Genomic DNA, 22,541 nt, shown 5'->3' on the forward strand with positions numbered 1-22,541 from the left:
TGGACTTCCCTGGTGGCACAGTGGTTGAGAGTCCGCCTGCCGATGCAGGGGACACGGGTTCGAGCCCTGGTCTGGGAGGATCCCACATGCCGCGGAGCGGCTGGGCCCGTGAGCCATGGCCGCTGAGCCTGTGCGTCCAGAGCCTGTGCTCTGCAACGGGAGAGGCCACAGCAGTGAGAGGCCCGCGCACCGCAATGAAAAGTGGCCCCTGCTCGCCGCAACTAGAGAAAGCCCTCGCACAGAAACGAAGACCCAACACAGCCAAACATAAATAAATAAATTTAAATAATCACATGTGACTAGTAGCTCCTGTTATCAAATAACACAGCATTAGATTAGAAGAGGCCTATCAACCAAACGCAGTGTATAGACTTTAATTCCTGATTCAAACACAGCATAGAACAATAGAAAGAAAGGGACCAGGGGAGGAGCGAGGGAGGAAAGAAAAATGTGTGAAACCTTTGGGGAAATTTAAATACTGACTGGATTTTTTAATGCTATTAAAAGAATTATTCATTTTTTTAGGGATAATAATGGTATTGTTATTTTTTTAAAGTATCTTTATCTTTTAGAGCTGCATACCAAAATGTTTAAGGATGAAATGACATGATGTCCGATATTTGTTGCAAAATAGTCAGGCATAGGGAGTGGGTAAGAGTCTAGGTGAAACAAGATTGGCCATTGTCGCTAACATTGCTAATTGTTGAAGTTGGGTGGCTGGTACCAAGAGATTTATAATACTACTCTGTATTTTTGCATGTGTTAAAAAATTTCTATATTGAAAAACCTTTTTAGAAAGGAACGGGCTTCCCTGGTGGCACAGTGGTTGAGAATCCACCTGCTACTGCAGGGGACACGGGTTCGAGCCCTGGTCCGGGAATATCCCACATGCCGCGGAGCACCTAAGCCCGTGCGCCACAACTATTGAGCCTGCGCTCTAGAGCCCACGAGCCACAACTACTGAAGCCCGCAGGCCTAGGGCCCGTGCTCCGCCACAAGAGAAGCCACCGCAATGAGAAGCCCGCTCGCCACAACTAGAGAAAAGCCTGCGCGCAGCAACGAATACCCAAGGTAGCCAAAAATAAATAAATAAATTTATTAAAAAAAAAAAAAGAAAGGAAAAGCCCACTTTAAATATAAAGACACATATAGATTAAAAGTAAATAGAGAAATCCAAAAATGGGCAGAAGACCTAAATAGACATTTCTCCAAAGAAGACATACAGATGGCCAAGAGGCACATGAAAAGCTGGTCAACATCACTAAACATTAGAGAAATGCAAATCAAAGCTACAATGAGGTATCACCTCACACCAGTTAGAATGGGCATCATCAGAAAATCTACAAACAACAAATGCTGGAGAGGCTGTGGAGAAAGGGGAACCCTCTTGCACTGTTGGTGGGAATGTAAATTGATACAAGCCACTATGGAGAACAGTAAGGAAGTTCCTTAAAAAACTAAAAATAGAATTACCGTATGATCCAGCAATCCCACTACCGGGCATATACCCAGAGAAAACCATAATTCAAAAAGACACATGCAGCCCAATGTTCATTGCAGCACTATTTACAATAGCCAGGTCATGGAAGCAACCTAAATGCCCATCAACAGGAGAATGGATAAAGAAGTTGTGGTATATATATACAGTGGAATATTACTCAGCCACAAAAAGGAAGGAAATTGGGTCGTTTGTGGAGACGTGGATGGATCTAGAGACTGTCATGCAGAGTGAAGTATGTCAGAAAGAGAAAAACAAATGTCATATATTAACGCATGTATGTGGAACCTAGAAAAATGGTACAGATGAACTGGTTTGCAGGGCGGAAGTTGAGACACAGATGTAGAGAACAAACGTATGGACACCAAGGGGGAAAGCCGCAGGGGTGGGGGGAATGGTGGTGTGATAAATTGGGTGATTGGGATTGACATGTATACACTGATGTGTATAAAATTGATGACTAATAAGAACCTGCTGTATAAAAAAGTAAAATTAAAAAATTTTAAAAAAAGTAAATGGAGAAAAATATACCATGTCAATACTAATTGAAAGGAAGCAAGAGTAGCCATATTAATTTCAGACAGAACAGACTTCAAAGTAAGGACAGTTATGAGGGATAAAGAAGGGTATTACATAACGGTAAAGGGGTCAGTTCTCCAAGAAGATGTAACAATTCTTAATGTGTATGTGCTGAACAATAGAGTGTCAAGCTGTGTGAGGCAAAACCTGATAGAACTGCAGGAGAAATAGATGAGTCCACCATCGTAGTTGGAGTCTTCAACACCTGTCTCTCAGAAGTGGACAGATTCAGCAGGCAAAAAATCAGTTTCGTATTGACCCATTGATCTCACTTCTAGGAGTCTACCCTGAAGGTACACCTCTACAAACCAAAAATATAGAGGTTAGGGTACATCCACACAATGAGTACCAAAAACATAAAACAGAACGTACTAATGTGGGATGTATTTTTAAATGCAAAAAGCAGGGTGCGCAGCAGGTACATAACTTTTTGTATAAGAAAAGAGGGAAAATAAATATATATATAAACATAAAATTATTTGGGTATGTTAGATTAATAGACTGTTGGAACAGAATAGAGAAAGCAGAAACAGACTCATGCATGTGAGGAAACTTGATTTTACTAAATATGGCCTTGCAGGTCCCTGGGGAAAGAATACTATTGAAATTTTGCCAGGTCAAATGATTCTATGAAAAAAACATAAAATTGGGTCTCTAACTCATACCATACACAAAAGTCAATTTCAGGAGCATTGGAAACTTTAAAGAGTAAATATGATGACCAGTATGTCTAGAAGGAAATATGGGAGAATATTCTTTATGGCTTCTACTTAAGGGAGTAGTCCGAAAATAAGACAAACCATAAAGGAAAAGTTATATATTTGACACATTAAAAGTAAAATTTAGGGCTTCCCTTGTGGTGCGGTGGTTGGGAGTCCGCCTGCCGATGCAGGGGGCGCGGGTTCGTGCCCCGGTCCGGGAAGATCCCACATGCCGCAGAGCGGCTGGGCCCGTGAGCTGTGGCCGCTGAGCCTGCACGTCTGGAGCCTGTGCTCCGCGACGGGAGAGGCCACAACAGTGAGAGGCCCGCGTACCGCATTAAAAAAAAAAAAAAAAATCAAAAAACCTTTAAAAAAAAAATAAAATTTATACCCCCATTCCAAAGAAAACCCATATCGAAATGAAAAGGTAGCCCGTAGACTGAGAAAAGTAATTTGTAAGGTATATAATTGACAAAGAATTAGTATCCAAAATATGTAAAGAAGCATAGCAAATCAGTAAGGAAAAGATACCCAGTATAAAAATAACAAGTGGTACTAACTTGCAATTTACGGCAGAGGAAATCCCAATACCCAATAAATAGGAAAGATACGCGAACATGTACAGTAATCAGGGAAATGTACATTAAAACTACAGTGAGAAACCATTTCATAATCATCAGATTGGCAAAAGTTAGCAGTTTGGCAATATCCATCAAAATAATAAACGCATGCATTCACTTTTAGGAAATTATCCTACAGATACATTTATACGTGTGGGAAGTGATTTGCATACAAGATTACTCATTGCTGCATTATTTGTAGTAGCAAAATCATGGAAACATTTATCAATTTGGGTCTGGTTACATAAGTTATGGAAATCATTACAGTAGGACACAGAGGTACATCTGTGTGTGCTGGTATGTCATTCCAAGATCGATTCAGTGAAAAAGGCAGAAGAATATAAAATGTTCTCTTTTGTGTTATTGTGAAAAAGAAAGGTGATGTATGTGTATACTTCTATGTGCATCAGCTATCTGTGAGAAAACACATGAGAAGCTTGTTGGCTCTGGGGAGAGGAACAGTGGGACGGGTAACTGGTATCTTTACACTGTTTCTTTTTTATACCATTAAAAAATGTTTTAACTGGATGCATGTGGAACCCATTGAAGAAAGTAACCAAGTAATTGTTACTGTATTTTAAAGCATGAGATCTGGAATCACACCACTTGGATTTAAATCCCAGCTCCAACTCTTACTGGCTCTGTGAAGTTTACACAGATTATATACCTTTCCTGTGTCCCATTTTTATCATCTGTGACATAGGGACAATAATAATTATAGTACCTACACCTACCTCGTAAAGTTGATGTGATGTTTAAATTCACTTAAACCAAGAATGCGTATGTTTTAGGCTAGTAGAAAGGAAATTTAAAAGGACTAATAATAATATAAAAGAAAACAAGGAAGGGACTTCCCTGGCGGTCAGGTCGTTAAGACTCCACATTTCCACTGCAAGGGGCACGGGTTCAATCCCTGGTCAGGGAACTAAGATCCCGCATGCCTCAAGGCACGGGCAAAAAAACAAACAAAACAAAACAAGGAAGAGGAAAACTCAGAAAAAATCCACATCGTTCATGCTTAATAAGAAAACTTTCAGTAGTTTTGAAGCACTACAAGGTTATTAATATTTGATAGTGTGGTTGCTTATTTCCAGAAGTCCAAAACATCTTTTGTATATTTTGGTTATGGGTAGTATACACTCTATTTCAAAACATCTGTGATCTTGCAGCAAAATAAAACCAAACTGTAGTAAATGCTATGCTTCTGGATTTGGCAGGTCTCTGGATCAGCAGAGTGTGTTCCTGTTTTCCTCTGATACATATTTTTTTCTTTTTAGAAATGTGAACATAATCTGAGCAAGCCAGAATTTAATCCAACATCTATCAAATTCAAAATCCAGCTGGTTGCTGTGTGAGTATTTGGGATTGGTGTTTTGGGTTACTGTTTTTTTTGTTTTTTCACTGTGACATGTGCTTACTCTTGGCTTAAAAAAGGAAAGAGAAACTACTTCAGAATAATCTTGCTGTTTTGTTCCTGTTTTGGTTTTGAAATACATACCAGGAAGTTGAAAGCAGATTTACAGACACAGAATCCAGGGTGTTATATCAGGGCACGTGATAGTATGGTCTGTGGCAATGTGGTATGTTGCTGGTTGGAGAGTCACTAGTCATTCATCACAAATGATAAAGTACCTCCGTTTGGGAATGATCTCTTAAAAAAATTAATAAAATAAAATATAGCAGATGGAAGAATATCCCTGTAACAATGTTCATGCTATTTAACTGTATTCTGATAATGCTTTGTTGAGTGGGATAAAAGTGATTAAATTAGCGTTAACTCACAGAGACTTGTCAGTAGAAGGGAATTTTGTGTGTGAAAATCATCTATCAAACAAGAAAAATTAGGAAACTATTGTCTTGACTTTAGGGTGAGAGAGCCCTTCCCAGTAAGGCAGAAAGCCCAGAAGCCCCTAAGGAAAGTAGCCAGCTTTGACCTTAGCAGAAAGATACGAGTTGTAAAAGCAAAATTGACAACAAAGTCCTGAGACAGTAGAGCAAGAAAGAATATTTGCTATTCCATGATTAATAAAAGTTGAATATCCCTGGAATGGGCTTGTTGGGGGTGGGGGGATGAGGTAGGGCAAAGGATTTGAACATGTAGCTCACAGAAGAGAAATTCCAAATGGCCAGTAAATATATGGAAAGATGCTGAGACTTGATAGGAAAAATGTTAAATAATAAATAGTATTGAGTGCTCGTGAGCGTGTAGGTAAACATACTTGCATACATTGTTGGTAGACTGAATTCCTAGAGTTTTTTTGGAGAGAGACCTGGAATATCAAGACAAAATGACATAGACCTTTTAAGCTGGTAGTGCTGTCTCAGGAATCTATTCTCTAGAAACAAAGCAATATATAAAGACCAATACATAAAGATGTGTGTTATAACATTTTAAAGGCAAAAAGCTGGAAACAATTTTAATGTCAAACTGATTAACCATTAACAAAAAAAAATTGATTAAATTGAGATACACTTATGTAGAATATTATGCAACAATTAAAAAGAAATCATTGTCAGTCAAAATGGCAGAGAAGTGCTGGTCTCATGACTTAGGAGGGCCAGATACGGGTTCTGGCACTTACAGAATTTGTCTAAACTGATTTCCCTCATCTCTGAAATGGGCATAACACCAGTCCTACCTCTCTCTTGTGGTTGTTGAGAAGGATCAAATGAGCTATATGTTCACAAATGCTTTGTAACTGTAAATCACCGTACAGTATGTTCTGTTTTCCCAACTATTATTTAATGCATGACTGGTTAGGACTACAAAAATGGCATGAGAAGTGTGGTACGAGCTCCTTTCTTAATTAAGAATTACACTTATTACAGAAATCTTGAATGGCAGGATGTGCTTTGCATCAGTTTCTTAAGATTGCTTTGAAAAAAAGTGCTTTTCTTCTGGCATCATGGCAGAGTCACTGGGGAATCTTAATACATATGTTCTGGTCACACATCAGACCAGCTAAATCCAAATCCTTGATAGTGGGGCTCTTGAACTTGTATCAAGTTACTCAGGTAGTCCTGATGACCGTCATGAAAAGTACCTAGTCTGAAGTTAAAATACCTTAATGCTAAGATGCACTCCTGCCCCTGCCCACTTGTAGTGTTTCTGCAATAGATTTTGTCTTATGTTAATATATGCACGATAACATTTATGCATGCTTTGTTCCAAGCACTTTTTGCACTATTATTTAATTTATTCTTCACAATAACCTCAAGATAAAGGTACTTTCAATGTTCTCAGTTTATAACCGAGACACAAAGAGGTAAATATCTTGCCCTGCTCTTTACAAAGAAGTATCTCAGTATATAAACACTAAGCTGGAATTTGAACCTGGGTTTTGAGGTTTTGAGTCCAGAACAAGCACATATAAGTACAAAATTCTATTGTCTTATTTAGAGAGGTAGCGTAACATAGTGGTTAAGAGCAAGGGCCCTGCAGCCAGACTGCCTAGATTTGAATGCTGGCCGCTTACCAGCAAGCTACTTCTCCCAAGCCTAGTTTCTTCCTCTTTATAATGGGGATAATAGTAATATCTATTTTACGCAGTTGCAGTGCAGATTACATGAGTTCATATTTGTAACATACTTCAAATGTTACACATAGTAAGTGCTATATAAAAGTGGTAAGTATGTGGTAGTGTTTTTATACCCCTATAATGTATTATTAAATCAGTCTTGGATCTTGTAACCAGTTGCCTATAGATTTACGAAATGAATTACTAAAAATCTCAAAAAATATATCTAATACACATTTAAGGTAGAGATATCTGCCATGATGCACACACATATATAGGCTCTAAACTAGAGGTATACGTAAGATGTCAGAAAGAATTCATTACCAGTTTGGTTTCATGTCTTAAGTTCTTATCGTAGTGGTATGATTCTTTAAAATTTTCTCTGACATGTTCTAATTAACGTGAAGAAATCGTTTCTTTGCTGCACTGGCTTTAAAAAAAAAGTAACAATTTTAAGAGACTCCAATGACCATTAATACATTTTTTTATTCACGCATAGCAATTATATCCCAGAAGTGAGAATCATGTCAATTCCCAACCTTCGCTACATGAAGGTTAGTACCATGCTTATTTACGGGAAGAGAAAGGATTAATTGATCAAAGATGTGTGTGCATATGTGTATGTGGTGGCTGTGTGTATTTGACATGGGATGCAATGAGCAAGGGATAAAGAAGAAAGTTTGAAATAATAAAGGGATTGAGATTTTAAGTGTCATTAAGCTGGGATTCTTGATAACAGCATCTTTGAAATATATGCAGAAGGAGCAGTGTGCACATTACATTGAGGTAGAATCATGGTAGGGAAAGAAAGGAGATGTTAGACCCCACAGGCATCTTCAGCTGTCCTCCAGCCAGGAGATTCTCCACCATCTCGTGTGTGTGTATGTGTGAGATATCAGGAATCAACTAGATTTCTTCTTTACCACAGCCCCTCTTTTCTTTGAGGCCCTTATCTCCCACACAGACACCACAGTGAATTGCACAGTGTTCTGCAGCAGCGTCTTAGTTCTTTCATGCTGCTCATAAAGACAATTTTATAGTCCCTGTTCATTTTAATTTTTTTTTTTTGCTAATGTAAAGAGCATACCAAACAAGGGCAAATTATGGTTCAAGAAATCTTAAGGTCTTTTACAGTCTTGATGTGCCATTTTTTCTATGCTAATATATCTGGCTAGCCTGTGGCTGCCGTATTTTATTTATGAGGGCTTCCTTCTTTTTAGCCTTAAGTGGCGACCTGGGTAGGGCAAGAGTTGTAAACTTTAAACAATCACTTAGATAATGTGTATTTCTCAGAATTTCTGCATCTAGTAACTGTCCCTTTCTGTGGGATCTATTCTATTTCCTCAGTGAAATAGCAGCTCCAGAGAGTATGTAGACTAGCATATAAGTAACAGAATAGGAGTTAGTGAGCCCTTTGAGAATGCAGTGATGTAGAGGCACAGGTGGCTGTTACTGTTCAAGAGTAATGCTGGAGGCGTGGAGGGCAGAGGGGGTGATGATTTTGTGATCTAGGCATCTAGGAAAGTGGACCTAGGTGGCAGCAGTGGAACATATCTGAAAGATGCCTTTCCTTTTCCCCAGGAGAGCCAGGTCCTCCTGACTCTTACGAATCCAGTGGAAAACCTCACCCACGTGACTCTGTTGGAGTACGAGGAGGGGGACCCTGATGATATCAACAGCACTGCTAAGGTAGGAACGCTTTGCCTCATCCTGAGTAACCCTGACTTCTCCTGGAGTGGCTTCATTTGCCCTGGCTTAAAGGACTCCACACTGTCTCATTTTCACATCCAAACAGTCATCAAGTTCTTCTGATTTCACCTCTTGAGTTTTTTTACTTTATCCGCAAGCACACTGCCACTGCCCTTTTAGAAGGTCTCATCATTTCTTACGTGGGCTGTGACAGTAACTTCCTAACTCCCTGTTTTTTCTTCACCCCCACTTCCATGCCAGCCCATCTTCCATCTTGCCATTAGGGTGATCTTTCTAATATCTAACTTTGATCATGGCATGCAGCTTGTTTGGTGTCCCTCTGATGTTGGGATGAAGTCCACATTCCTTGGCATAGCTTAAGAGCCCCCTGATGTCCTCACCTCTCTCTTTTCTTCCAGGATGATCTTCCCTGAAACCCCCAAATCTAGCATTCTCGAAATTGTGCATATTAATGGTTGCGATCCAAGCATATCCAATGGGTCATAAACTTTCATGCTTCTAGAGGACTACATATGCTATTCATTTTATCTAGAATTCCTCCTTCCCATCCCCACTCCTCTGACATACATGGCCACACCTCTCTTTCTGCCTGATGCATACTCATTTTTCAAGACACAAAGGAAATAACATTTCCTTTTAAAAGCTGATGTGCCTCCGCTAGATGCCCTCTGCTTACACAGAGTATACATAGCACTAAATATATATTTTTTAATAGTCTGTTTATTTATTTATTGGCTGTGTTGGGTCTTCCTTGCTGCATGCAGGCTTTCTCTGGTTGCAGCGAGCGGGGGCTACTCTCCGTTGCAGTGCACGGGCTTCTCATTGTGGTGGCTTCTCTTGTTGCGGAGCACGGGTTCTAGGTGCGTGGCTTCAGTAGTTGTGGCTCATTGGCTCAGTAGCTGTGGCGCACGGGCTTTGTTACTCTGCAGCATGTGGGATCTTCCCGGACCAGGGATCGAACCCGTATCCCCTGCATTGGCAGGCAGATTCTTAACCACTGCACCACCAGGGAAGTCCAAGTACTAAATATTAAAATAGGTAATTTTGACTCTCAGTGTTGGTTGAATGAATGAAATGAGGCCTTTCTGCTTTTTGCTACTTCATGACTCATCTAGTACTTGAAATTTTAGAAAAAGAACTTTTCTCTATAGACCATCTATTACTGACTCATAATTCAGCATGATACTCATAACAAAAGTTGGTAGAAAGGATGCCTGTTATCTTTAATTAGCTGTTATTCAAGTTATACTTACTAGTAGAGAATTTATCTTTTTTTTTTACTTCTGCTTTTTAATGATTTCATTTACTAGCATCACTTCCAAAGAGAGATGACACTCATCTGTCCTTGCTCCTTTTTAAAATAACACTAATAAGCTGTGCCAGTGAGGATAGAGACAGAAATAAGTGCCTGATGAGTATACCCAGCTTATGGATTTGCCGTTTTTCTCTCCCTTTACAGCTCCCCGGCCACATTTATATCCATAATTAGTAATGTTGTTTACATTGTTATCTGTTAACTTCTAACATAGCGAAGTTGAAGCCTAGTTACAACATAAGGCTAAGTGTAAAGAATGCTTAACTGTTTTTCATGGCCATAAACATACCCAATATCTGCATTTCAGAAAATATGTTGGAACTGCTGTTTCACATTATGTTTTTTCTTTTTTAAAAAAAATGAGGGCTTCCCTGGTAGCGCAGTGGTTGAGAGTCCGCCTGCCGATGCAGGGGACGCGGGTTCGCGCCCCGGTCCGGGAAGATCCCACATGCCGTGGAGCGGCTGGGCCCGTGAGCCATGGCCGCTGAGCCTGCGCGTCCGGAGCCTGTGCTCCGCAACGGGAGAGGCCACAACAGTGAGAGGCCCGCGTACCGCAAAAAAAAAAAAAAAAAAAGAAGAACTGTTTCAGATACACCACAAAGCATAAAGAATAACATAGCAAACACCCATATTCCCCCAGCCCCTTAAGAAATAAAACATTAAAGACACAGTTGAAGCCCTCGCATCCTGCCCACTTAAATTCCCCTTAGCAGCGCCAATGAAGTAAGCACTCACCTGACTTTACCATTCCCTTAAATTTCTTTGTTCTTATACCTTTATCAGAAATGTCCAAACAATATGTTTGTTAAACTTTTTATAAGTGAAATAATGTATGTTTCTTCAAACTTGCTGCTTACTTCTGCATGTCTAGGTCAGGGCAATACTTTTCTGTATTCCACTGAATGAATGTTCTACAACGCACTGATTCCTTCTGAGGCAGCCCTCTTTGTGTTGCTCTCCAGGTGGTGGTGCCTCCCAAAGAGCTTGTTTTAGCCGGCAAGGATGCAGCAGCAGAGTATGATGAGTTGGCAGAACCCCAGGACTTTCAGGATGATCCTGAGTGAGTGATCCTTTTGTGACACACACACACACACACACACACACACACGCGCGCGCGCGCGCGCGCACGCGCGCGCGCCACAGTTGGTTGGTACACGAGGCCCACTCACAGATCTCAATTTTCTTATCTGAATTTTTAAAGTAATTTTTTCTTCCTATTTATAAAAAAAATTACTATAGAAATTTGGTGAATATATATTTATTTTTATATATAAAACCATGAAGAAGAAAATAAAATTTCACCACCAGAGATTAGCACCATTAACATTTCCATCATTGGGATCATTCTGTAAGCACAATTTTTTTAACCTATGTTTCCTGTGTTAAAAAATTTTCAAGTGCATGATTGTTCATGGTTGTGGACAGGATATAGTATTCTATCCCCAAAGATTTACCATTGGATTTGTCTACCTGCCCCCCAACCTTTCCATCTTAGAGTAACAGATTTTACTCTCTCATACCTAATAACTGAGAAGTAAAAAACCAAACCTTTCCCAGATGAAGAATACATCAGTCAGGTTCCAGTCTAAAAACAGAAATCACATCAGTTATTTGAACAGAGAGAATTTAATATAAAGATTTGTTAACTGGGTAACTTCAGAGGTTAAGAAGAAATCTGCAGTATCCCAGAGATGGTAATTTTATGAAGCAGTTACCACTCCTAGGGCTGAGGGAACAAAGGGAAATGGTTTAAATGATTCAAATTTAGAAGCTTGAAGGAGGAGCCCCATGGAGCTGAAACTCAGACCTCTGGGAAATGGGAGCAGGGACACTGCCTGACTGGTGCTGGCATCACAGGGTGCCAGAGGAGGGGTGGCATGCTGAAGCTGGTTATGCAGTTGGAAAACCTGGATACTGCCACTTCCTGAGTGAAGAGGCATTGCTAGAGTGCTGCCCACAGGAGCTGCATGCAGACAGGAAGCTCACCGGGAGAACCAGGCCCCTTCTTCCTGCAGGCTTCTGGTCTCCATTAGAGCCCCTAAAGGGAGCCTGGTAAGGAACCAGCCTACCAAGCAGAAATGTGGTTAGCAGAGTCCTGTGTCACAAAGCAGGCTACAGAGCTGAAAAGCAATAGCATTTAATACACTGGTATAGGGAATATTTAAGGTTTTTTAACAGAATGATCAAAAGCTCCTTCTGCAAGATCCCGGAAAGAAGAAGTAACATGGGACAAATTAGAAAGACAAAGTGAGAGCAAAGAGGAGGTTAGTACGGTGATTACCAAACTTGGGTGAACTTCAGAAAGCACCAGCGTGGGTGTTTTAATCTTTTTTATTTTTATTTTTTTTTTATTTTTATTTTTTTGCTGTACACGGGCCTCTCACTGTTGTGGCCTCTCCCGTTGTGGAGCACAGGCTCCAGATGCGCAGGCTCAGCGGCCATGGCTCATGGGCCCAGCCGCTCCGCGGCATGTGGGATCTTCCCGGACCGGGGCACGAACCCGTGTCCCCTACATCGGCAGGCGGACTCTCAACCACTGCGCCACCAGGGAGGCCCTTAATCTTTTTTTTTTAATTCTGTATAGAGTACCAGACCCCACAGCTTCTCTTTAACAGGTCTAGGTAGGCACCAGGAATCTGAAGTTTTTTAAAAAAACTTCCCAGGCATCAATGGTTGCCTGGGAAATTAAGGCTAGGAAGACTTTTTCTTTTTTACTGTTTTTGAACTGAATTTTTAAAATGAATCTGATGTAAATCAAAGGTTTGATTAGTTACTTCAAAGTGATTGTGTTAATATAATACAAAATGCATTCTCTGTAATCCTTGCTTTATATAAATTATATTAATTTAAGTACAGAAATTTGTTAAGCCAAGGTGAACTTCTGGAAAGATCATCTGAGATAAATTCCAGTCAGATTACATGACAGATTAATGAAAGATTGAATTAATTATATTCCATATTATTGTACTTTATAGGACTTCCAGATATCTGGAAATTAGTAGTGCTAATACTGGATAATATGTAAATATTTGATTTGAGTAACTTTTCTTAAAGTAATTGAGTATCATCTGGATAGTAGATCAAGTTCTGTTTATTTCATTGCCTTTTGACTTTTTGAAGCTAAGTTATTTAAACACAAACTTCAAGTGCATATCAGAAAACTGAAATGGAAACTTCAACTAAAGAGATTTTTTTCTATTCTAAAAATTCCTAATTTACAGACTCTATTTACAAAACACACTGATTGATGGTATTCCAGAAACTCCTTTAAAGCTCCGAGTTAGCATCCATCTATATCCTATAGAAATAATACCATATGTATATAAAGGTTAATGTGAAGGGATGTTTGTAACAGAGGAAATCAGTGTATACTAATTATGGTCGCTATGCACCCATTAAGTAGAATGGAGAAGACCTAGATATACCAATATGGACAGGTGTTTGTGATAAACAGTGAAAAAGAGCATGTTACAGAATAGTGTCCCTTTTGTGTTGGTTAAAAAAGCAGAAAAGTGTAAGTGCACACAAAAATATTTGGTAGGTTAAGAGCCAGACCGTTTACAGTTGTTCTCTGTACTGAAGAGGAAAATAAGAGGAAAGACTTACTTTTCCCCATTTAAAATTTTTATGACTATATTTTACTGTTGTAATATTTAAAAAATAAGGAGGTCAGCATTTTGCTGAAGAAACTCTTCATTGTTGACAAACGGGATGGTGGTCATATCTTGTCAACAGAGATTTCCTGTGCGTCATAAAATGACTGTGAGTCTAACAGGCTTGGCTGACTTGTGACCTGCCTAATACTGTGCTTATTTCCTTCCATAGCATTATAGCCTTCAGAAAGGCCAACAAAGTGGGTATTTTCATCAAAGTGACCCCACAGCGTGAGGAGGGCGAAGTGACCGTGTGCTTTAAGATGAAGCACGATTTTAAAAACCTGGCCACCCCCATCCGCCCCATCGAAGAAGCTGACCAGGGTACAGAGGTCATCTGGCTCACCCAGCATGTGGAACTCAGCTTGGGCCCGCTTCTTCCTTAAAGTGTTCCAGTGGCGGGCAGATCCCAAAGGACAGTATCATCACAAACGCGCGTTAAAATGTGGAAGCCGCTGCTTCGTTAGGCCTTGTTTATAATGATGTACCCATGCACTACTGAATCCTGTTCCTAGGAGGTTGGGGGCATAGGCAAGGCATTAGGAACACTGGGTGACTGCTGTTCCTCTGGCCCTCTCTTCTGTTAATACCCGTAAGTCTGTGTCTCCCTCACTGAACCCTGCACGTTGACTAACAACAGCATAGTTCCATCCCAAGAAAGGGGGTGGCTGTTCCTTGGAGTGGCATTCGATTGACCACTTGAGAAACTGACCATACTATCTCCCGATCTGATCTCATAAAGGATCAGAGTCTCACAGGTGAAACTTAAAATAACTGAAAGGTAGGCCCGCTATTGATGACCCAGCATTGGTCTCAGTATACCAGCTGCTTTTTGCATTCCACTAGATATAATCTAGCACTCTAAACGTATCCCTTCACTTGCCATCTTGGCTCCCATCCATTTGACAGGATAATAGAATCGTCATGTTGTCTTTAGTTTTGTGATGATTGGAAAAACCTGTGAAATAGTTAAGGCACCTTAATTTGCCCTCTTTTAAGTGAATATAAGATACTTATTTATTAATTGTTCTAAAAATTTTTTCCCAGTAGAATACAGAACTTTTTCTTCTAGGAAGAATTTGAGAAGCAAGCAATTACGTGTCATGTCAAGGGGGTGGCAAATTCTGTTCATTTTAACTGTTGCCACAGTATCCAGGGACTGATGCTGCCGCAGCGAGCCTGTCTTTATGTCTTACTCCCTACGCTTCTCTTCGGCTCAGCCTCTTTAACTCAGTAAGTTGTTCTGAGTACTGGGGACCTGGAAAGAACCCAAAGAAAACTTGGTAGACAAGTTCACTTCTGGAATTTAGGAAACATTTTAAATGTTAGATGTTTATCATGATCTGAACTAATGTTCTTTCCATTGATTTGAAGGGGAAGTTAACATTTGTAATCTCTTGAATCCAAAACTGGATATTGAGAAAAAGAAACTTCTCCCTTCCTGCATTTAAGACTTTTATCATACGGTTTGTCAAATAAGAGCATTTTGACCATAAATCATAAAGAATACTTGCCTAACAGCACACATGCTGTTTTCACTTGGTATCCTGGAGTTGGGTTGCTAACCTTAATTTCTGTGATGTCTTCTCAACTGAGACTTGACAAAGTAGACCACCACCTGCACCATATTTTCTGTAAATGTATTGTTAGCAAGCAGCCAACAGACCTTTGGGGAAAGAGAAATTTCCTGTTTATTCTGGTTTTGTTTTTAAGTTCAAGCCTTTAGTTTTTTTAAAAAAATTAAAGGTATATATAGTAATCTAGAGTACAGACAGGACATAGTTACTTTTCAGTTCCCCTTGGAAGATAAAAATATTTAGGAAGCCTCTGAAAGACACTAAATAGTACTCTTAAGATCAAGCCAATATTATGAAACAGTATTCCACAGAGCAATATATATGCTGCAGTATGAGAACAAAAACACTCATGTCTCCAATATTATGACAGTAATAAGGCTTAGCCTGTTAGGAGTTGGGGCAGGGTGTTGTATAATGACAAATCTGCAGACTATAGAAATAGCTTAACTTTTTGTGACCCCACGAAGTGTCAAATTAATTTTTGTTTCACTACTCACTACAGCCTCCTGTGATGTGAGTGCTCCTTATTTGCCAGTGGAGGAGATAAGCCTCAAGGTAGAGGATAGCTTCCTATGTTTACACGTTTGCATCGACTACACACAAGTTACGTGTTGAAGGCATATAGCTGGTGTTTGTTCCCAGAAATAATAATGTTGAAGTAATGGGTCTCATCACCCCCATGTGACACAGAAACACAAAAACACTATTGATCATAGAATTTTTTCCTCAGAAGCCAAATTAACTTGCAGAATAACAGAGCCATTGATTTAATGGTTCCTCAAGATAGTTTTCAGTGCAAGCTGGTACTTCGTGTGTTAGTAGAAATGGTTCAGTATCTGTGTGTTAGTAGAAATGGTTCAATACCTGCAGCTGGTGAATTTGGAATTTTATTTGTTCCTTTTTTATATTCGATTAGGTGCAGGATTTTAAAAGTATAGTCAGTGTGCACCACTGCAGGCAAATTAGATGTCATTAGCACTAGAAACTACAGTTTTGGAAACTTAAAGCTAAGTTAATTTGAATTTGTGATTTGATTAGCCCACCAGAGTTTTCTTTTGTTCAGACTGTTTAATGAGCTAAATGTAATGCATATTTGTAAAGAAACATCCTTTTTGGTCCCTTTTGGGAATGAGAGGCACTCCTTGGTCTTTATGAATGACAGGTTACTGTTTTGCCTGATTGCTTAACTTTGTGTGGTGAAATAAAGCAGAAAAAGCTTGAAAAGTGTCTTTTGTTTGGTTTCATGAAGACTGATTGGAGTAGCATGCCAGGGGTGGAGTTAGGGTTAGCATGCGAGTCAGTGGGGCGTGCTCCCTTCTTCCATTTGTCTAAATGAACTAAGGTAAAACCTCAAGGTAGTTCACTGTCATATTATATAGATAGATGTTGCTTGAGCTCCTTATGAACGTATTATCAGAACCAATGTGTAAATGTTACGTTGTTAGGACTCTACCAGCTTTTATCCTGGGTCATTGCTCCCAAAGATATCCTTTTAAGTGTACAGAGTGGCCCAGCCCTCTCAGGTAGCCACTCGTCCACTTTCATCTGTACTCAACTTTTTCCCTCCTCTTACTGTAGATTCATCAACTACTTCCCTTGCTCTCTACACCCTAGCCACACAAGTCTCTGCTATTCCTGAGTCACCCCAGGTTGCGCCCTCTCAGGTTCTTTGCACTGGCTGTTCCCTCTGCCTGGAAAACTCTTCTCCCAGATATCTGTACAACTCAAACCTTGCCAGTCAGGTCTGTGCTTAAATGCTTCCTTCTTAGGCTTTCCCTGACCTCCCTATGTGATAATGTAAACTGCCCTTCCCTAAACACGTATCCCCCTTCTTTGCTGCTTTTTTTCCTCATAGCACTGATCCCCCTTCTTTGCTGCTTTTTTTCCTCATAGCACTGATTACCATCCAGCACTATATACTTTATTTTTTGTTTCATCATACGAGAACATAAGCTCCATAGTACAGGGATTTTTGTCTTTTTTTAAAAATTGATGTATCTGCAGAGTGTAGAGCAATGCCTGGCAAGTAGCAGACAACCAATATTTGTTAAATAAATTAATACCATCGTCCTTTTCCTTGTTCACGTAGCTGTTGGTCTTTTATCTTTTTTAAAAATATATATACATATGCCTCTTTTTGTCATAAGCCAAATATCTTAACTTCCCTTGAGCTCTCTTGTTCCAGTGTTAGCTCAACCTAGGATACTCCCTAGGTATCCTACTCCCATCTAGATGTGGTCTTAATCTGTAGTACTTAACCTCTCCAGGGCATTTACCTCTGCCTAGTATTGGGTTTTGTATGTGTATAGTTCCTTTGCTGTAATGCACACCCTTGCAGAGCCAAATCCAGGCCCCTTTGTCATCTCTTTCTCCTGTATTCCAGTCAAAGGGTAGCCTGGAATAAACTCAGAAACTCAGAGCCAAGTCACTTGCTCAATTGCAATATAGTTGATCCTTGAACAATGCAGGGGTTAGGGACACTGACACTGGGGCAGTCAAAAACCTGTGTATAATTTTACAGTTGGCCCTCTGTATCCAGGGTTCTGCATCCATGCATCCAGCCACGTGCAGATCATGTAGTATTGTATGTATTTAGTGGGGGAGAAAAGTGTGTGTAAGTGGACCCACGCAGTTCAAACCTGCGTTGTTCAAGGGTCAACTGTAGTTAGCTTTATTTATCCCCATTTTCTGGTGGTCAGGGACATCAATAGTGGAATATATTTCACAATACAAACCGCCTACACAAGACAATGACTTTAAGTGTTAAGTGAAAGTAACATTAAATGATATGGAATCAAATAGTGAGAAAGTTGTATCATTCTCATGCCCTGCTCCCCTCTCCCCATCCTTCTGTCAAATAAGGATAAAGTATCAGTTCTCTTATGTAGCACTTTTTTTTTCTTTTAAACATAGGCTTCTGTCTCAGAGCCTTTGGCAGACAACAGAGGCTTACTTACTAAAAAATATTGTTTCATTTTCATTGTACTTGTTCTTAAGGCTACATCTACACAAGTGATACTAATTTTCCATTTACAGAAGTGATAAAAAATGTTCCTCTTAAAATATATTTAAGTAACATGAGGAGACTTAGGAGTTCCACTTGTGCCTATGATGTAGATGTGTGGAAAGAGTGTCACCCTGACTCAAAGTGGAGAGATGACAAAATCATAAATTTTATTGGCTCTATATCAGATAGCTGATGTGGCAGGGCAGTCAACTAGCCTGAATTTCAAGGAAGGACAGACCCCTCCAAGGAGAGGTGGGATGTAGACTGGCTCACCTGTAGCAGAGCATGGGAGGAAGAAGTGTTGACCAACATATAAGCAGGTAAGAGGAAATCAACTAAAAGAATTGCTAAAGGCCAAACTGGGGCTAACATGACAGTATAAAACCCCTGGGAGCCTGAGATACTAGGGGACCTTGCATGCACTGACAAGCTCTTTACAAAACTACCGGGTGTTCATGAGAAAAACCTGGGGGGAGTGGGGTGCTGGAGCTCTACAGAGCCTCCCTTGGTTTGGAGGCATGCAAAGGAAGGAGGAGTAGGAAAGGCATGAAACCTTGCCTCCCCCTGGCTAGGCCCTTCCCTCATTAGGAGCAAAAAGGCCTAAGCCACTGGGGGAGGAGCAGAAAACCCTGTCTCCCTAGAACACAGGTGAAGACCCGTTGGTGCTGGGACAAGGTAAGAAAAAACCTCTACACTTGGGAGGGACAGGATTCAGTCCTGAGCCCCCCCAGGATTTTATACCAATACCATTAAAGGCCTCTTGCCAATGCAGGAAGGGCAAGAAACTCTCCCCCTTCAAGACCAACCAACCACAGATACAAGTCAGGGTTTGGCTGCCACAGAGAGAAGGGGCAAGAATGCTGAGAAAAGACCCATTCCCAAGGCCTGGGCATGAAGGACCTACTAAAGACTGAGGCTTTGGGACTTCCCTGGTGACGCAGTGGTTAAGAATCTGCCTGCTGTACTTCCCTGGTGGCGCGGTGGTTGAGAGTCCGCCTGCCAATGCAGGGGACACGGGTTCGAGCCCTGGTTCAGGAAGATCCCGTGTGATACAAAGCAACTAAGCCCGTGCACCACAACTACTGAGCCTGCGAGCCACAACTACTGAGCCTGTGAGCCACAACTACTGAGCCTGCATGCCACAACTGAAGCCCTTGTGCCTAGAGCCCGTGCTCCGCAACAAAGAGGAGCCACCGCAATGAGAAGCCCGTGCACCACAACAAAGAGTAGCCCCTGCTCGCCACAACTAGAGAAAGCCCATGTGCAGCAATGAAGACCCAACGCAGCCAAAAATAATTAATTTTTTAAAAATTAAAAAAAAAAAGACTGAGGCGTAATTAGAACAAAGAATCCCTGAGTCCTCCCTGACTCCCAACGTAGCAAGCAGCTGCTGGGGGCATGGGCAAAGGCATAGAGACTTAACCATATGGTGCAGGTATGCAGGACAGCTGAAAGCTAAGGATGAACACTTGAGAAAAATTCTTCAGCTCCAAAGCACAAAATTAGTGGATATGAAACCTGTGGTTTCAAACACTGAAGGCAACCATCGCAACAACAAAACCCAAACCTAGCTCAATTTCTGGCCAGGATGACCAAACCCCACACGAATGGCCTGACAGAAGAGGCTTGCCTATTTCCAAGCATTAATAATATTGACTTCAGTCTCTACTGTTACATAAGTAATGACTGGCATTCAATAAAAATTTTGAGATATACAAAGAAGCAAGAAAAGTCAACCCATTTGTGATAGACAATCAATGAGACCCTATACAGGTATGACCCAGATGTTGGAATTATTGGTCAGAGACTTAAACTCTGATTAACATGTCGAAGATCTAGTTGAAAATAGGGATAATATGCATGACAGATTTCAGCAGAGAGGTAGAAACTATAAGAAAGGGACAGATTGAAATGAAAACCACAGGATCAGAGATGAAGAATATTTTCTCTGGGCTTATCAGAACACCTTGTCATACCTGAGGAAATAATCAGGAAACGTGGAAATGGATCAATAGAAATTATCCAAACTGAAACTCTCAAAAAGAAAACAACAGCATATTCAAGGTCTATGGTGATGATATCAAATAGTCTAACGTGTAATTGGAGTCCCAGATGGAGAAGAAACTGGGCAGAATATTTAAAGAGATGACAGTTAAGAATTTTCAAAATACAATGAAGGACAACAAATCACAGATGCATGAAGCTCAGATAATCGCAAGCACTTTATTATACAGGAAAAAAACATGATCAAGTAATCCAACTCCTAGGTATTTACACATGCAAAATGAAAACCTATGTCTGTACAACACCTGTATGTGAATGTTTATAATGCCTTTATTTATTTATTTATTTTTGGGTTTTGTTTTTATTTTTTTTAACATCTTTATTGGAGTATACTTACTTTACAATGGTGTTAGTTTCTGCTTTATAACAAAGTGAATCAGCTATACATATACATATATCCCCATATCTCCTCCCTCTGTGTCTCCCTCCCACCCTCCCTATCCCACCCATCTAAGTGGTCAGAAAGCACCGAGCTGATGATCTCCCTGTGCTATGCGGCTGCTTCCCACTAGCTATTTTACATTTGGTAGTGTGTATATGTCCGTGCCACTCTCTCACTTCGTCCCAGCTTACCCTTCCCCCTCCCTGTGTCCTCAAGTCCATTCTCTACATCTGTGTCTTTATTCCTGTCCTGTCCTTAGGTTCTTCAGAACCTTTTTTTTTTTTTTTAGATTCCATGTATATGTGTTAGCATACGGTATTTCTTTTTCTCTTTCTGACTTACTTCACTCTGTATGACAGACTCTAGGTCTATCCACCTCACTACAAATAACTCAATTTCGTTTCTTTTTATGGATGAGTAATATTCCATTGTATATATGTGCCATATCTTCTTTATCCATTCATCTGTCGATGGACACTTAGGTTGCTTCCATGTCCTGGCTATTGCAAATAGAGCTGCAATGAACATTGTGGTACATGATTCTTTTTGAATTATGGTTTTCTCAAGGTATATGCCCAGTAGTAGGATTGCTGGGTCCTATGGTAGTTCTATTTTTAGTTGTTTTTTCTTTTTTTCTTTTTTTTGCAGTACTCGGGCCTCTCACTGTTGTGGCCTCTCCGGCTGCGGAGCACAGGCTCCGGACGCGCAGACTCAGCGGCCATGGCTCACGGGCCCAGCCGCTCCGCGGCATGTGGGATCTTCCCAGACCGGGGCACGAACCCGTGTCCCCTGCATCGGCAGGCGGACTCTCAACCACTGCGCCACCAGGGAAGCCCTATTTTTAGTTTTTTGAGGAACCGCCATACTGCTCTCCATAGTTGGCTGTACCAATTTACATTCCCACCAGCAGTGCAAGAGAGTTCCCTTTTCTCCACGCCCTCTCCAGCATTTATTGTTTGCAGATTTTTTGATGTCCATTCTGACTGGTGTGAGATGATACCTCATTGTAGTTTTGATTTGCATTTCTCTAATGATTAGTGATGTTGAGCATCCTTTCGTGTGCTTCTTGGCCATCTGTATGTCTTCTTTGGAGAAACGTCTATTTAGGTCTTCTGCCCATTTTTGGATTGGGTTGTTTGTCTTTTTGATATTGAGCTGCATGAGCTTATGCCTTTATTTATATTCATTCAAATCTGGAACAACGCAAATGTTCATCAACTGGCAAGTGTGTGTGTTGGGGGGGCGGTGTGTGTTTAACCCCAGGTGCATCCATACAATGAAATTCTCAGCAATAAAAAGGAACAAATTACTGATACATGTAACAGTATGGATGAATTTCAAATACAATATGCGAAGAGAAAGAAATCAGACCCAAAAGGCAATACAGGATTCATTTATGATATTCTGGAAATGGCAAAACTATAGGGGCAGAACACAGATCAGTGGTTGCCGTGGATCAAGCATGGGGAGAAGTGGATTCACTCAGCACAAGGGAACTTTTGGGGATGATAGATGATAGAACTATTCTATATTTGTATGACTATATGCAAAAATTCATAAATGTTCAAGTAAAAAGGGTAAAATTTTACTCTACACAAATTATGCTTTAAACCTAATTTTTAAGACATAAGGTGGCATAAATAAAAGTATTTGATGACAGGATATGTCAAAAATTATGAAAGTGATACCAGGACGCTTGAAATTCATAAAATATCGGCAGTGTGGTTATGAGTTGTTCCAAAAACGATGTAGCAATACATGTGTTGATCCACAGGACCCTTTTCATTTCAGAAGTTGGAAACACAGCACTATTGTCTTTGGATTTGTGGCTTCACCATTTTCTAGCTACACGACCAGAAGCAAGTTACTTAATCTCTCTAAACCTCAGTTTCCTTCTATAAAAGAGGTACAATAATA

General features: G+C 40.4%; 1 protein-coding gene across 1 annotated transcript in view; it reads left to right on the forward strand.

Moving 5' to 3' along the window:
* The window catches only part of DCTN4 (dynactin subunit 4), a 32,851-nt gene extending 16,456 nt beyond the window's left edge, over positions 1–16,395 (forward strand). Inside the window, exons 9-13 of the mRNA XM_060008513.1 lie at positions 4,676–4,749; positions 7,416–7,470; positions 8,498–8,605; positions 10,904–11,001; positions 13,767–16,395. Coding sequence (XP_059864496.1) covers positions 4,676–4,749; positions 7,416–7,470; positions 8,498–8,605; positions 10,904–11,001; positions 13,767–13,980 — 549 coding nt within the window. The 3' untranslated portion in view covers positions 13,981–16,395. The remainder of the gene's footprint in view (positions 1–4,675; positions 4,750–7,415; positions 7,471–8,497; positions 8,606–10,903; positions 11,002–13,766) is intronic.
* The last annotated feature ends 6,146 nt before the right edge of the window (positions 16,396–22,541 follow it).

Source organism: Delphinus delphis, chromosome 3, assembly GCF_949987515.2.
Source record: "Delphinus delphis chromosome 3, mDelDel1.2, whole genome shotgun sequence".
NCBI lineage: Eukaryota > Metazoa > Chordata > Mammalia > Artiodactyla > Delphinidae > Delphinus > Delphinus delphis.